At 43.8% G+C, this 18,075-nt stretch overlaps 1 protein-coding gene across 1 annotated transcript; it reads right to left on the minus strand.

The window, feature by feature from the left end:
* Positions 1-8,916, minus strand: TTPAL (alpha tocopherol transfer protein like). Its single transcript, XM_033153451.1, has 5 exons — positions 8,845-8,916; positions 6,190-6,644; positions 4,091-4,284; positions 3,448-3,558; positions 1-1,832 (listed from the first exon to the last, which is right to left on the minus strand). The coding sequence occupies exons 2-5, from the start codon at positions 6,626-6,628 to the stop codon at positions 1,557-1,559; spliced, it is 1,020 nt and encodes a 339-aa protein (XP_033009342.1). The 5' UTR covers positions 6,629-6,644; positions 8,845-8,916; the 3' UTR covers positions 1-1,556.
* Between the last annotated feature and the right edge of the window lie 9,159 nt (positions 8,917-18,075).

Here is an 18,075-nt window from a genome sequence, read left to right on the forward strand (position 1 = left end):
TTTTTTAATGTGGGGAAATACAAGTTTGGCACTGACAATACAAAAAGTCCACCAGCTGAAGACCTTATCTCATATTTACAATAAGCACCAGTTTCTGGTCTGTAGTTGGCACTAAGTAAAAGCCCCCACAAATAGCTCCAACCATCTAGTTGAAAGTGCTAAAAGATGAGATGGTAGTAAGTGTTGACCTGCCGCCCTCTAAACCTGAAACAGCAGTCAGTTCAATCTCCACGAAGGTTTCAGGCTGAAGTGCTGGATGTCACAAATATCTAAGTTAATCTACAACTATGAAAGAAGAGGAAGTTGCGTACATAGCTCCAAGACCAAACACACATGAGATAAGCCACGAATAAAAGGAAGACGTAAAGTACTAATGCACATTAACAAGGACAACCATGAAGGACAGACGGAAAGTGACCTTTGTAAAAGGAAGCCAATTTAGCACTGAGGTCCAACTGATAACACCCCCCCCACACACACACACTGAACGGAAAATAGTTACATTTACAAAACAGAAATTGTGCTTGTAAAATACCCTGTCCATTTGGTTTACATAGACTCTCAGAAATAAACACGTCTAAACAAGCATCCTTGCTTTACTGGACAGACATCTACAACTATGACAGTTTCTGTATTATACCCGCAATACCTATGGTAATAGAATTCTATAACTAAGGCAGGGTATTAACTGGCAGCTAAGCTAATAAGCAGAATTACCTGTCCCTTTCAGTTGGTCCTGGTACAAATTCAAGTATGGGCATAAAAACGGTGTACAGATTCTTTAATGCTTTCTATTAGGCAGAGTGAACATGTGCTTTCATTGATTTCAGTGGTTTTAATGATACCCACTGCATTTGCAAACCCTGTCTGCAAGATTCAAGTCTAAGGTTTGCATCTCAGTGGCAACACACTCCCTACAAGAGAAGAGAATATGCTTATATGTGGAAGTAACTGAATAATAATAGCGATAATCAGAGCATGTCAAACCAAAGTGTATCAGAATGGCAGCCCAACATTTACTCCTAGAAACTAGCCTGCCGTAATACAGCTACCATTCTATCACACAACCAATATTATTTCTTACTTCTCTAGGGAAAGTCAGTATAACGCATTATGATACTTCTGCTTTGTCAAAACTGTTGGCCATTTTAGCTCTTTTCAGCCTGAGAAAGTCTAGCACTTCAACCCTAAACTTGCTCATTTGGAAGCAGGTCTCATTAATTTCAGAGCAACTTACTTCCAAATAATTGTGCTTAAAACGTTGGCGTTAGCAACCTCCTTAAGTCACATGACACATTTAATCTTAGGAGATGCTGCTGTTTGCAAAGGGTCAAAAACCGCAACGTTTACGGTGCCTCAAAACTGCACCCTTCTGGATTGCGGTAGAACTTCACCTTGCTCCATGGCTTCCACTTTTTAATTTGCTTTGGTTCCAATGTAAAGTGCCTCCCTCAGCCATCTCTACCCCTAGGCTGCAGTCTACCTAAGAACAAGGCAGAGCTCATAATCCCTTTGTAAACAGGAAGGTGACCTTTTGGAAGCTTTTAACTGCTATGTTAATAGCAGGAATAGAGTTGCGTTTTCAAGCTTCGCAAAGAGTCATCGCATTGCTTCTCATCAATCTCCCCACTCAATAATGGGTCAAGAGGAGAAGAGTCATTGGAGGGAGCCAGTAGAGAAGCATCATACAGGAAGTCATCCTCTGAGGCCAGCAGCAGCTCATTCCAGGCAGAGATATCCAGTTTCCCTGCAGTGCCCCCATATTCTTCAGGTAGGATCCATGGTGGAAGGTTGTGATGAAGAGAGCTCAAGTCTGACCCATGAAGAAAAAACTGAAAAAGAAAAACCCAGAAGTTTCAACAACACTCTGTTACATATTCTTCAAATAATCATGTGATACCTCAATTTCAAGAAATTCAGAATATATTTCACATTGTGTATCCAAATAACAGTGGCAACAAGAGACCAGGCTGATCCTAATACAGCGGTACCTCGGGTTACATATGCTTCAGGTTAAGAACTTTGCTTCGGGATAAGAACAGAAATCATGCTCTGGCGGCGCAGCGGCAGCGGGAGGCCCCATTAGGTAAAGTGATTAAGAACAGTTTCAGGTTAAGAACGGACCTCCGGAACGAATTAAGTACGTAACCAGAGGTACCACTGTATTAAATTGTGACCCACCCTGGGGCCTGCTGGTGAATGGCAGGAAACTAATTAAATAACAAATCACATAAATTTCTACACCTGTAATCCCTGTTGCACATTTAAATGGCTGGTTCCTTCAAACCACTATAAGCCTTTTACTAGCTATATATCCAATTTCTGTACATGTCAGTGAGCTTTATGCATAAGCTGATGCGTTACTTCTACTAGATGAAAGGGGACCATTCGGAATTTGAAAAATCTAAAAACAGTACGACCACTGCACACGAAGGCAGAGGGATCCAGAACTAAGATTTGCCAGAACTGTATCAATAGCACTGGGCTCCAGCAGTATACTGTTTTCTCCCCAGCCCTGCCTACAGCACCATATTCTGGGATGGGCAAAAAGCTGTGTGCTGCAGGTGAAAATAAGGGCACAGAAGCAAGGCGGCCTGAAATTCATGTGTACGTAGTTCCATACAGAATTCACATCCCCTGGTGGCCAACTTCATTAGGGGGAAGCTCCCAAAATTAAGCAAAGTTGTGCTCAGGAAGAACATGTTTGTGTTCAGGGGATGGAATGGAGTGAGGAGACATGAATGTGGCTGAGTTCACAATGAACCTGGAGGGTGAGTGTTCGTGACTTATTTTAAAAAATCTCAACATTAGAAGAGATTCTCACTGAAGATCAAGGAGTTCTCAAACAATGTTAGCTACTACACATGGCAATCCTAAACAAAAACTTACTTTTAAGCTAGCCCTCCTTATTTCCAAAAGACAGGAGTTAAAAAGGTCCATGCTACATCAGATGTCCCATGTACCCCAGCTTTCTGTTTTAACAGTGGCTAACCAGATGCCCAAGGGAAGCCCAGAACAAAGACACGAGCACAGTAGCCCTGTCTTGCTCTGCCCATGATGCTCAACCACTGGTGTCCAGAGGCACACTTCCATCTATGCTTTCTCTACCCACCTGGTTGCAACAGCCACTACTCCTCTGCCATTGTAAGCTGTGCAAGGTAGGAAAAGATAGAGGAGACCCCTTCCAGCTATGCCAAGTAGAATTCCATTGGTCACAATTACACTACAGATACATGCAACTTGCTTAGTCTGACCTCTATGAATGAGCAATAGCCTGTCTGCAATATTAGCCACTTTTGTTGTGTCTTTTGGACTGTTAAGTCTTTGGGGCAAGGGTTGTCTTGTGTTTACTGATGTTATGTAAGCTGCTCTGGCAGCATTTTCAGCTGACAAGCAAGATTAAAATGCTTTAAACGAATGAATAAATAAATAAATATAGCCACTTACCCGATTTGCTATTTTCTCTTTCAGAAAGGGTTTGATGATGGCAAAAATGCCCTTGAATATTCGAGGTTCGTTTATAATATTGACAGCTTTTATTCTAATAGGAAAGCCATCCTAAAAAATAACAACACCACAATATCAGTCAGGTTTATAAATACTGGTTACTTTATGAATAGCTTTTACCAGTTTTCAAAAACACACATTTAATTTACTGATGTATGAACTCACAATGGAGCAAAAATAGCTCCTTACAAAAGATCTGTAGGCAGCATGCACATTGGTGAATATTCAATTTTTTTATATATTTGTGAAGATTTTAGCACAAATGTGTGCAGTTCATTCTTCCTTGAGAGGACACCACAAGGTAACATTTTAAAGTACACACACGTCTTAGCCAAGGTGAAATATAATATTTTAAGCGAAGATACCGATTACATGAACCTTGAAAAGGATCTCTTTATAATTAAAGTCCAGGTTTCTTTCAATTGAAAATAAAGACTGTTTCAAAGATAAACTATGCTCACAAAGATATTCCACTCCTCTGTTGAAACCCACCCAATTCCATAAGCAGCTGTGTCAAGTGAAATGGCTTTTAATATTTGTTGGTTATATAATTATTTTTTCCCTTTACAGATTCAGATCTTACCTGAAGAATTCCAATCACCTTTTTGCCTATAAATGGACCAAAATGAGATGCCTTAGATAAGCTGACTCCTTTGTAGTCTGCAAGGATAACAATTCCATTCACCTGGGTCTCTTCAGACTGAATGAGCTTTTCTAACGTTAAGTATATGGCACGAATATTTTCAGTAATTGGGTAGTTACTTGGGATCCATCTGTCTACGGTTATAAGGTAGAGGTGATAAGTTGCAAAGCTGAATAAACCAACAGTACATTTCAAAATTGAATTTTCTACTTGTCTTAAAATGGTTAGTCATCCTTTAACAGTCTCTGTTCTACTTCACATTAGTTCTTCATTAAATAAAACCCCCGGATGCTTCAAGAAGCTGGTCTTTTCATATGCTTTGTGCTTGGGCTTCTGGAGCAAAACAGGGCGTATCTTTAAGGACAGGTGATGTTCATTTTCTTTGGGGGGGGGATGATGTATTATTCAGTATGGGAAAGGGTAGAACAGTATGGGTAGAACAAAATCTCATGGATGTATAACAATAAAGATTTTAATGCTCCAACCTATTTCAAAATACAGTTCTTGATTATTCAGTTGGTTATACAGCAGCCTCAAGAACAAAATTGTGTGCTTTTTTAAAGTGCCTCTCTTAAAGAAACGTGCTTCAAAACACCATGTGATGATAAATCTTTATGTTTGTGTATCCTCATGATTTCATCTCTCTCCCACCCACCTCATTACCATTAACAGTATTTTTTGATTTCTCAAATTCCATGCAAACTATTTTAAAATAAAAATGTAATACTGAGTGAATATAGATACTGGAGCAAGTAGTAAGACAAACTTAATATCTACATACCCACTGCTGACTTTTGTGGATATCTACTTATATCTCTCTCAATATTAAAGGAGAAAGGTGAGTTTGAGCCATGGGGCAAGGGGGTAGGACATTTTATTATGTATAGCATTTATTTATTTCATAAAATTCATACACGGCTTGTGTGTAAAAAACAAACAAACCCCAAAAAACTCAAAACAGTTTACAAAAAGATAAAACAATAAAATCAAGAACAATTCACAACCATAATTGAAAACATACAAAAGGTAAAATACTTTAATAGATAAAAATTATTTCAACTGGCTAGGTTTATCAAAACAAGAACGTTTTTTTGCAGGCACCCAAAAGAGCACAGTGAATGCGCCTGCTTGATCTCAACAGGCAGGGAGTTCCAAAATTGCTTGCCTGGTTTTCTCTCTGGGCTGTCACCATGCATGGTGTTGGCCAAAGGTCAGGACAAGTTTACTGGAGGTTTAAACTTCTAAGAGGCCAAATTGTCAGCCTCAATCCATAAAACAGTCGTCACCACATCTTTTCTCCTAAGTCAATGAATTGGACCCAAAACATAACAGCAGTATCTTAACCAATCAGGGACAAATAGATCCCAATTACTTTCTTCAGTAGTACACTGTCCAAACTATTCCATTAGAGATCAAAAATATCATACTCCTTTATGGTCTATTTATGGCAGGCATACTCAAAATCAAGTTTCTTTCAAAGATATGTCTGCACCAGTGTGTTTTATCTCACAACTGTAATTTGAAATATTTTTGGCGATTTCCTCAATGATAATATATGACTGAAAATACTGTATGTATGTACTGAGGATGTTGTTTTTGTTAACTCATATATTATGTTAAAACACACCATATTAGCATTGAAAACATATTCTGTCTCCTATGTACAATTCAGATTTAAAAAGGAATTTAAAGTGTTACTTTGAAAGACCGGTGAAGTAAATATTTATGGAAAGCCAGGAAGAAACACTAAGTAGCACCACCACCACCACAACAACAACATCCCATCTCCTCATACAGAAATTACAGATTAAAAAAAAATGTGTTCTGGAAACTGAACTCCCTGAAGTACGTGAATTAATGATACAGTTCTCAAGTCATTAACAGCATTTCACTGGGTTATGCAGTACTATTAGTAATAGGGGAAATAAAGCATCAGCATCAAATGAAATATTTATCTTTTTTAAAAATAGATTTTGGTAGCAAGACACAAGAAGCAATCCTAAACAGTTAACCAAAGGGGGGGGTATTAAAAAAAATACCTGGACGAATGCAAACAACATGGCGTCCTTCAGTATCTAAGTGAGAAAGCACAGTGACAAAACCAGACTCTAAGGCAGGCTTTATAGCAGACGGTTTCAGGTTAGTAAAAACTTCAGGCCAACTCCTCCTACAGCAGTGATAGTTCACAAGAAGCTGAAGTGCCCGATCATAATCAAACTTCCGGGCTCTAAGGAACCTGAGCAAGAAAGCGTCGTCTAAACATGTTCCCAGGTTAGGATAGTCTTTGCACACCATGTCTCTGAGGGCTTGAACATCTCGAAGCCGCCACTCAGGTTTTTCCTGCAGCTCTTCACGTGCCTTGGCAACAAGCTCAGCGGACAATGAGCACACATACTTTGGCTGATCTGCCAGGACCTCAATCTCTGACAGAGATCCCACAGAGGGACTTGTAATGGTGCCATCACCATTTCCTGACATTGGTTAGTGGGAAAATCTGCAAGGAAGATAAAAAAGAAACAATACTATGAACAAACTTAGCATCTAGGACTGAAAAGTGGTCAGAAGCGTCTACCTAGTCTTCCATATTAAGTCTTAAGAATTCCAAAATAAAACACCTATTTATTGGTTCTATTTGGGCTTAAGAATCACTCTGAAAGATTCTTTAGTCAGCTCTGATTCAGAGCAATGTTTGTACAGGAATAGCTCCACCTACCCCAACATAACTGCACATTGCTTATGACAATATACTGTTAGATATCACCTACCACTTAAATTTGCATATAATATTTCATTTCAACTTGAAGGGGAAGGGTGCTTTTCCACTAAGAGCTGCAATATTCTGAAAGCAATGCAGAACTCACAATTTGCACGAATGGTAAGGCAAACTATCGCTTAATGCAAACACATGAGCGTGTGAGCTCTTGGAGAGGAGATTGTGGCCTCAAGTCTTTTACTGCTGAGGGTTAAGGGTGTTATAAGAACCTAAGCTCATAGTTTGTCTCATTCAGAGAAAGGATGAGCTGTAATCTTGTTCTTGGTTTACAATTCATAAGAACACAAGAAGAGCCTGCTGGATGAGGCCATCTTGTCCTATTTTCATAGGAGCCAACCAGATGCCTATGGAAGCCCACAAGAAGGACCTGAGCACAACAGCATTCTTCTCATGGTTCATCTGGAGCGAGACAAAATATGAGCCTGGGTTCAGACAAAACATTAAACCAAAAATCCCTGTTGCAGGAAAGAAAGGGAAAGCATGTGCTATTTAAGAGCAGTGAGTATCATGCCAAAATGTTTATAGACAAATCTATTGTTATTGTGCTGGGGACCAAAGCTGTAACTATTCCTTGATAATGTGAAGTGTTAAAACTTGTCAAACCTAAGGTTATGAGTGGACAAGGAGGAAAGACAGGTGAGGACAAAGGCAGAATTACAACTGCATGTTACAACACTCCCTCATAAAAACACAAGACAAGCCCCTGCCAGAACAAACCAAAGGTCCAGCAAGTTCATTATCCTGTTTTTCATAGTAGCCAACCAGACATTTCTTGGAAGCCCACAAAAGAGCATGCAGGCAGCAACCCTCCCACACTGAATCCCAGAATCCAGGAGTCAAACAGAGCTATGCTTCCGCTGAGCATTTAGGTGCCATATACCCACCATAACTCACAGCCAATGACAGGTGTTTTCCCCCCATTAATCTGACCAGCTGTGTATATCTAAAGCACTTGCACCTTAAAGAATCTGGGAACTGTAGCTCTCTGAGGGGTAAAAAAACTACAGCCCCCAATGTTCTTTTTCTTGGGGTGGGTAGGTGTTGCTTCTTTAGATGCATGGCGTGTCCGCCACCTTCTTTGAAAGCACATCGCTCCTCCCAATTTTGTACACACACCAGGCTGAATCCAGACCAGGGCGATTTAGGTTTGATGAGGCTCTAAACTACTGAAGGTAATGGGGCCCTTTATATGTTCAGCTGTCCTTTGTCAACAACAAACTGTCACTGTTTTTTGTGTTGAATGTATGCTATATGGTAATTTATGGACCTAACAGGAGCCTACACAAAACAAAACGCTGTTGCTGTATGTAGGTTTTATTCTGTTTTTTATCTTATATTTTTGGAAATGTACATCCAGGTTTTTTTTCCTTGGGGGGGGGGGCCCTGGGGCCCTAAGCTATAGCTTGTTTAGCTTATACTTAATTCCGGCACTTAATTCCGGCACTGTTTAGATGCCCACCACCTTCTCTGAAAGCACATCGCTCCTCCTAATTTCGTACACATCAGGCTGGATCCAGGCCACGCCAGCCGCACTTCCGATCCCACCGAAAGCAAAATGAAGCGAAGAACGACTCCCAAGCCCCATATGTTTCAATGGAACTAAGGAACGTGACCCAGGTAATTGGCTGGATCCGGGCTAGTTACCCGTCTTGAATCGTCTGCCAGTTTCGCAGGGCGGCCCTTCCTCCGCCCCCGCCCGAGGGAAGAAAAGCTCTCCCTCCTCACGAGTAACCTTTGGAAGGCTCCAGTTCCCTGGGAAACCACGCGCGGCTTTTGCCGAAGCGACGTCCAGGAGGCAGCCCAAGTCCTCGGCTGGAGCCCGGCCACCGCCCGCCAGGCCTTCCCGGGCTCCCACCTCAGGAGGGGCAGCCGGAAAACAGACGCCGACACCTCCCGCCCTCCGGTCTCCCCGTCAGCTCACCGCAGCTCCAGCTCCACTGGAAACTGAAGGGACCCTTCCACCAGGAAGAAAACCCGCTCGCGACCCGGAAGCGCTCGAGTGACATCACAAACCTCGACCCGCCCTGAGTTGAACCTAGGAACGCGCGGGTGGGCGGAGGGTAAACCAGGTGCGACTGGGCATGCGCGGAATTCCTTGAAGGCTGAGCAGTTGCGGAGCAAAGGGCCGCAGTCTATTGGTTCGGAGCCGTAAATTCCGGTTCCCGATGTCAGGGCTTAGAATCCACCTTGCGCAGGGTCAGGGAGGGTAGAGGAAAGGACGGGAATCCAAGCTCAAATAAGGTAGAGTTAAACAAGAGGCAGGGTTTTGTCTTTTTTAAAAAAAGGATCGCAGTGCTTTGAAATGACCCTGCTTTCTTTCTTTCTATTTATAAAAAAGCAGAAAAGAAACTGGCCAAAGGGCAATTCAGGAAAGACTCCTCCAGGGCACTTTTAGTGTGTTTGCTCATCTTTGTACTTCGCACCTTTAAAAAGTTAATTTAAGGGCAGGGTTAGATATGTTGTCCGGATTCTGCGGCAGGGCTCTGAAATCCCCTCACCTGCTCTGCACTAAACATGACCTAAGGCTTTGAATGTAATCATGCAGGTGTTATGCATAAGGAAGCTTCTCTTTACAAATAACTGCTTATGACTACTCTGCTGCAACTGAAATTTTGTGTGTGTGTGTGTGAATATGTGTGCGTGTGTAGATATAACAAAATAGAAAATTCTTTCCAGTAGCACCTCTATTTTGTTTCGACTATGGCAGACCAACACGGCTACCCACCTGTAACTGTGTAGATATACCCTGTTTCTCCTAAAATAAGACATAGCCATAAAATAAGCCATAGCAGGATTTCTATGCATTTGCGAAATATAAGCCGTTCCCCAAAAATAAGCCATAGTGACGTGGTACCTCCCATTAAAACAGCCTGGAGAGGCGTGGCTATGCAGCGTACCGATGCAACGCGGTTAAAATAAGACATCCCCTGAAAATAAGCCATACTGTGTTTTGTTGGGCGAAAAAAAATATAAGATGGTGTCTTATTTTAGGAGAAACACGGTAGATATAGATAGATATATGAGGTGCTCTGGTCCATGGGGTCACAAAGAGTCGGACACGACTGAACGACTGAACAACAAGATATATGAGAGAGATTGTTTGCAGGGCTTTAAAAAGAAGGATTAGGTAGCTGAACTAGCCAACTGTTACATTAAGGCTCAGTGCTTGTTTTCATTACCCCTTAAAGCATTATTCTCCAACCCAGTTGTTTTGGACCACAACTCCAGAACATCTGGTCCATCAGGTTGTGTTGTGAAACATCTGGAGTCAGTGGCAGACCTACAATTTTGGGGCCCTAAAGCATGGGCATAGCCAGGACTTATGTTGGGGGGGCAGAGCCTCAATTAAGTATATTTTTTTATTTACTTGACCCCCCCCCTTGGCAACGCCCATGCCTTGAAGCTTGAACTGTTATGGGGGGGGGGGCCCTTCACAACCAGCAAAAAGGTCCGAGTAGCCACTGTTACCATCTTCATTGGGGCTGTCCCATGTCAGGTCACCACAATTAATTAATTTATTTTTGATATATATTTTTTTAAAAAATATTTTTTTAATTCACATTTCCTTTTCTATCATTACATACATCTCATATCAATAACATATATACGGTATTACATCACCTCTTCCCTCCCCTCCCGGGCTTCCCCCAGCTTCCACTTTTGGTTTGTTCCTCCCTTATTACATACTGCTATTTCTTAAAAATCCACTATCATTTCTTTGTCGTTTTAAATGTTCTTTGTTATTAAAGGCGTGAGTGTTTATTTGAATCCTGCCATCAAGTCAATATTCTTCCTTTGTTTCCGCAAGTATATTATAAATGGTTCCCACTCTTTTTCAAAGTGCCTGTTCTCTTTTTCTCAATGTCTGTCCGTCAACTTTGCCAGTTCTGCATAATTCATCAATTTCCCATGTCAGGTCACCACAATTTATTTATTTTTCAAATTAACTGCTACGTTTCAGATTGTGAAATAGTTGTATTGGTTTATCTCATATTACATAAAGCACAATTTACAAAATACACTTTTTTCTGTTTTTTCTAGCAACATTAATGTGCAGTTTCATCATATGAGAGCTTTCGTGCAATGTCATTTTCTAGAGACAATATGCATAAAGAATTTAAGTGCTCTTTCGCAGAACAGCCAACTTACCATGACATTCCACCTTTGCAACATCTGTTCTACTGACTCTCAAACATCGGGATTGTTGAATTATATACAACCAAAAAAAAAAATATCAATTTGATTTTGTTAAGCGATGTGGACTGTGGATTAGGGGCCCTGAAGCTTAAGCTTCCTTAGATAGGGCTGCCATATGTCTGGAATTTCCTGGACATAGACGGGATTCGGCTGCTGGAAACAGTGTCCAGGCGGAAATTGCAGAAAATGTCTGGGAAAATCCAGACGTGTCGTAAGTGTAGATTCCCCCACCCCCCAAAAAAGAAGCAGCAGCTCAACAATTTGCCCCCCCTCCAAAAGGGGGGGAGAGCTCAACAGCTTTTGTGTCCAGTTTTTCACTTGTTGAAATATGGCAACCCTACCTTAGTCCATAGTACATTAGATTCAGCCCTATCTGGAGAGCATCATGGGTGGCAACGGCAGCTGTAATCTGTTCCAGTTAGTGCACTTAAATCATTTGGCCAGCAGAGGGTGCCAAATGCACTTCACAAATTGAAGCAGGGCGGCACATGCGTACAATTCTCATACAGCATATTCTTTTTCCTGTAGGGTGGATTTAAATTCACTTTCAGGCTCATCCCAAAATACTGAATGAATGACGCCTAGAAGTAATCCAGAGGCCTGAAGAGAATAATGTAAAAAGGGTGTTTGGTAGAGCTGGGCGATCCTCCGATTCATTGTCTGTAAACCGGTATGGCGTTCACATCACGATACCAGTTTCAGACTTTTTGAGCTGCCGATAACATTGCGGTTCCCCGGCTGCTGCCAGCTCAGCGCACTTCCTTCTCCCTGCCTACTTGCGCTGTGATGGCGCCAGCCAGGGAGCTACAATATATCGGCAGCTCAATTCGCCTTTGCCCAAGCAGGCGGGCTGCATCTTTCCTCTTGGGGCGGTCAGTCACTCCAGGAGGAAAGAAGCAGGCCACCCAAACAGATGCATGGAGAACATGCTTCTCAGGCTCTGTGCGCTTGGTTGCCGCCTGCTTTCCTTCATCCAGGAGGAAAGATTTCATTTTCCTCTTGAGCGCCAGACGGCCCCACGAGGAAAGTTGAAGCCCGCTTGCTTAGGCAAAGGCAGACACCTTTGAGCAGGGGCGTTCCTAGCCCCTTGGCTGCCCGGGGCAGGGGCATCGCGGTGTGTGCGTGCGTCATGACGTCATGATGCACGAACACGCTACGACGCCCCGCCCCCGGGGGATGCCAGGCGGGGGCTTCGGGACTATCTGCAGCTCGCAGAGGCTCCCGAAGCGGCGGCCCGGCATCCCCGGGGGCGGGGCATCGCGGCATGTGCGTCATGGCGCACGCACACACGACGGCGCCCCGCCCCCGGGGGATGCCGGGCGGGGGTTTTGGGAGCCTCTGTGGGCTGCAGAGAGTCCCGAAGCCGCTGCTGTAGCACAAAGGGGTGCCAGGCTGCGGCTTCGGGACTCTGTAGCCCGCAGAGACTCCCAAAGCCGCCGCCCGGGCCCCCTCTGGGGAGCGCAAGTGGGGCAGGGAGAGGGGCGGGTCAGCGAAGAGGGGTGTCACCCCTCTTCGCTGGCCCGCCCCTCTCCTTGCCCTGGCTCCGCAAGCCAGCCAGCGGCGCGAAAAGCCGCTAGAGGGCGGGGGCTATTTTTGGCACTGCCGGGGCAGAGCCACAGGGGCGGCCAGCAAGGGGGGTGACACCCCGACTTGCTGGTGGCCCCTGCGGCTCCACCCTGGCAGTGCCGAAAATAGCCTAAAAAGAATTTTTTAAAAAAGTTTTAAAAGCCCAGTGGGCGGGGGCGCCCCCGATGTGTCACCCCCAGCAGGGGCGCTGCCCGGGCCCCCCTGCCCCCTGCGACGCCCCTGCCTTTGAGGGAGGCCTGGTGCTTTTCCAGCTTGTGCATGAGCTGGAGGGGCGTCAAAGCATCCTTGAAAGGGAAGCCTCTCGCCCCCCAGCTGAGCGAGCCCCGATGCCTCTCCAGCAGGCCTGCGAAGTCCTGGTGTGGTGTAGTGGTTAAGAGCAGTAGACTCGTAATCTGGGGAACCGGGTTCATGTCTCCATTCCTTCACATGCAGCTGCTGGGTGACCTTGGGCTAGTTCACACTTCTTTGAAGTCTCTCAGCCCCACTCACCTCACAGAGTGTTTGTTGTGGGGGAGGAAGGGAAAGGAGAATGTTAGCCGCTTTGAGACTCCTTCAGGTAGTGATAAAGTGGGATATCAAATCCAAACTCTTCTCTTCTTCCTGGTGCTGTGCTCCCCTGCATTCGCTGTGGCAGGGAACCATAGAATGGCAGAGTTAGAAAGGACCATGAGGGCAATCTAGTCTATCCCCCGACAATGCAGGAATCTTTTTTTTGCTCAATGTGAGGCTTGAACCCAGAACCATGGGAATAAGAGCCCTGTGCTCTACCAGCTGAGCTATGGAAAATCTTTGATGGGAGGGGGGAAACTGGCGAGATCCGGATTGATTGTTGTGGGGGTACTTTGCGATTTTTTTAAAAAAAGAGGACTCTCAGATAACACACAAACGCGCGCGCACACTTTGCAAGGCATGCTTACAGGAGAGGAATATAGAGGGCAGAAATTGTGTGTATGTGATGGCAAACTTTTTTTGTGGCAGCAGGTCTGCAGCACTGAGCATTGGGGGAGAGAGTCGTTTTTGGGAGTCCTCCTGATGCCCCCCAAAGGAGCAATGTGCATGATGGTTTTTGCTAATCACATATTGACTTGTGAACCTTCTGAGTCAGCAGCCAGCGGCTCTGCTTAGTGTGGTGTGGCATATGGTGTCCTTGGGGGTCTTCTGACGCTGCCCTGGAAACCAGGCAGGATCCCAAACGTTTCCAAAACATGGCAGCAGCACTCTGCAGTTTCAGATTCCTTTACTGACCGCAAAAAAGTAATCATAAACACCAGGACACAACTGAGGCCTGACTCCGCAGAAGCGCCACCGCCTCCTCTTAAATAAACAGGAGCATTAATGGGGTTTGGCTGAGTTGCTTTGATTAATTTTTGAACTCGGGCAGACGATGTGGACTTTTTCCTTGGGTGAAATTTTATTACCAAGGTCAGCTTTCTTATAAAAAAAACCCCAAAATATACTTGTAAATACATTCAAATGATCTTCTGTCTGGTCCCAAAGCAATCACATTTCATTCCATCAGTAAAGACATCCTGTTAAAACACCCATAAAATGTTCAATTACTTTAAACAGATTTGTTTTCTTTTTCCCTGCCACCAAGGTAAATTCAAGCATCTGAACACAATCCAGAAGAAGTTAAGGAGGTTTGGTTCCCATTTAAATCCATGGGGCTTGAAAACCTGGGTGTACACATTTTAGGAAGGGCAAGCCAGTTGTCAATGTGTTCAGCATCACAATTTGCAAACCTGATACCTACAAATCACATACAGAATGTGCCAATCCCCTTGCCAGTTCCCATTTATTGATTATTAACATTAAATTTGCTGTCAGTCCTTTCACCTACAGCTCTCAGGGCAGCTTACAACAATTTAAAATTTCAGAATCAAAAAGCATTTAAAACAGATTTGTCACTGAAATGGGGTGGGCCTTTTTATTTATCAGGGTTGTTTATTTCATTTATAGATTGCCTGCAATGAGGCATCCTAAAGTGATTTACAATACAATAAAAAGTGTGCAGGGCACAATTGCATGTACAAAACCACTGGGCAATCTCCAGTGCACTTGTGCTGTTAGCACGAGGATTTATACTTGTGCAACAGAACTTCCCCTCACCAATCTCCTCCCTTTGCGCCTGCCCCAAATCTGCTCTGGAGGAGCAGGGGATGCCCAGAACAGATTTATGGGGTGTTTTTGTATGTGGAGAGCAGGGAAAGCTGCTTTGAGCAAGCATGACTTCTTCCACTAACAGAAAGAATACAGTCGTACCTCAGGTTACGTACACTTCGGGTTGCGTACTTTTTGGGTTACGAACTCCGCTAACCCGGAAGCGCAACCCGAAGTACGTATGATTCGTGCATGCACAGAAGTGTTTTCGCGGTATGCGCATGCGCAGAAGTGGGTTTTTTCGGTTTGCGCATGTGCAAACTGAATTTTTCGGGTTATGTACTTTTTGGGTTACGTACAGCGACCTGGAACCAATTAAACCCGAGGTAATAGATTAAGAGTCTCGTGCTCTACCAATTGACCTATTCCAACCAAGCAAGGGTTACCTAGTGCTCCATTGTTTACAACCCAATTAGAATATTTGTATAAATAAGTGTTTGTGTGTATGTGTAGCCCATTTACAACAACAACAACACATATAACATCAATTTAGTTCCAGTACAGATGGCAACTAGAACAACTCCTAGTTTCTTTTATTGGACTAAGAATTGGCTGTTTTTCTCTCTCATTCTATCTGACAAAGAGTTTCATGAATTCAAAAGGTCGTGTGCCACTTCATTTACGTGAGCCATGAGATCACCACCAGGCAGTACCACCCTATGGATGCTGTGATGGTCTTAGATACAGACGCACACACCACATGTTTAAAGTGCATTCTTCCACCCAAAGTATCGTGGGAAATGTAATTTGTTAAGGGTGTTTGGAATTGTAGTTCTGTGGGTAAACTACAGTTCCCAGGATTCGTGGAGGTGCCTCAAAAGTATGGTATATTCAATACGAAATATTATAACAAGAATTATCTTAGTTACAGAAAACCCTGGGAGGGTGCCACCAAACTCAAGCCAATTCTGAGCCTCGACCTGCCCACCCTAGGAAACAATAATTCCAGATTGGCCCCTTCTCTCTCTGCAATGCATGCTGATTATCTTTATTGCTGGACTTGTTATGTTTGTTCAGTTTAGAGATTAAATATCTTCCCCAGGCTTTCTCTGTTTGAAGATATGCCCCGTTTTCAAATCAACCACCTCCCTTTGATCGTAAAAGGTTTTATTGCTAATGGTGGAGAAGCTTTTGTTTTGTTTTTTAATGAAGAAATGAAAACCGAAGATAATTTTCCCAGGCTGAGAAGCTGACATGAGTAAAGAAGTGAAGACCATTACATGGAGCCCATTAAATTATAAACCAGCCCAACTCTCGCTGCCATTCATTTACAGTGCCATTTATCCATATGTCCCAGGGCTGATGTACAGCTCAGAAAGGTGAGCTATATTTTATAAAGACCTGGCAACAGAACATGAACGGGAAAGATTTAGAATGGGAAGCTCCCAGAGTCACATCCATCACGACAGGTCATAAACAATGCTTTCAGCCCTAGCAAATGAATTTGGTGCAACTGAAAAGATGGTTGTAGCTCAGTGGTAGAGCACATGCTCTGCATCCAAAAGGTCTTGGGGTTCAGTCCCTGGTCTTTCTGGGGAAAATGGATGCCTGAAATGTAGGTAAACCATTGCAAGTGAGCGTCAACAATGCTCTGACTTCCTTTGCACACCAAGTGATCCTTGCGGGGTGCAAGTGCCGGGAGCTATAATGGGCCATAGACAAGAGCATGGATTAAATAAGGCCACAACTTCATTGGTAACAGCAGATCCCAGGTTAGGTGCAAGGATCCATCAATTGGGCGATTCGCCTGCTGGGGTAACTGGAGGAGTTGGCAGCAGCTTCTGGGGCTGAAAACAAAGTGTCCATCAACGGTAGCACTTCAATTGGACGTGCACGAAACGTTGCTATTAAGTAGTGGGTGGACATAGCAGACGACACAGTGATTCTCCAAGCAGCTCTCTTTATTCTCAGGCTGGAACAGAAGTGGACTGAAGGGTCAGCCAGCCTGCTTATATAGTACTCAGTAACATGCAACAGTAACAACTCTCTCTAGCTACCCAATCCGTGAGTGAGAACTGCAGTCATGGTGGGCAGAGTGAAACTATATACACAACACCCCTAGTGGCCAAGGGTGAGAACTTCAATACATAACAGTTGCCTATGTTGCCTGCAGTCTGAGGCAGTGTTAGAAACTGAGATATGAAAGCTAGGAGCTAAATGACACCTTAAACCTGAGTTACGGGCGCAGCAATGGAATGTCTAGGCGCGCTTTTTTATAGCAAGAATTCAAAGCTGAAAAGGAACTGCAGCTAAAATATTGTGTCCATTTTTCACATGGTCTAGTCCAGGGCCGGATTTAGGTTTGATGAGGCCCTAAGCTACTGAAGGTAATGGGGCCCTTTATATGTCCAGCTGTCTTTTGTCAACAAAAAATTGTTGCTGTTTTTTTTGTGTTGAATATATGCTACAGTCATACCTCGTGTTGCGTACGCTCCGTGTTGCGTATGTTCGAGTTACGGACCTCCATGACCCGGAAGTCCTCCACAGAGCGCGCGCAACGCGCAGGTGCGCAAAACCACAAAAACTCGCGAACTCCCGCGTTTTTTCTCCATTTTTTTGTTTGTTTGTTCGCGTTACGTACGCCCGGGTTACGTGGCGCAACCCGGAACGGATCGCGTACGTAACACGGGGTACCACTGTATATGGCAATTTATGGACCTAATAGGTATATAAAGCCATTTGCACGTAACAAAATAATGTATTTTATCAAAATAATTGTTGAACTGAAATACAATTAAGAAGTATATTAATAGTGAAAAAAATTTGGGGCCCCCAAGAGAGTGGGGCCCTAAGCTATAGCTTGTTTAGCTTATACGTAAATCCGGCATTGGTCCTACCCCTGCCCACCTTCCTAATATTTTTAAGAGGGTCTCTCCTCCAGTCTCCAGAGAATAGCTGGAAGTGGGGAGGCAGAAAAAAAGGTTCCCCTTTCCTTCCACTCTGCAGTTTTAATCTGAAATCTTTGGCACAGTATTGTGCCCAGAGCTCAGAAATTGCTCACGCTAATGAAATTCCCTGTCGCAAAATGCGCCTAGAACAATGGGAGTTTCAAACACTGGTCTGAAGTGATATAATTTCTTCCACCTCATTCTGTTCCATTCTGTTCCACAGCCACAGTAAGGCTGGTAGACACAATACATTTAAAACACATTCAAAGCACACACACACACACACACACACACACACACACACACACAATTCCTGGGAA

This window comes from Lacerta agilis, chromosome 6, assembly GCF_009819535.1.
Source record: "Lacerta agilis isolate rLacAgi1 chromosome 6, rLacAgi1.pri, whole genome shotgun sequence".
Lineage (NCBI taxonomy): Eukaryota > Metazoa > Chordata > Lepidosauria > Squamata > Lacertidae > Lacerta > Lacerta agilis.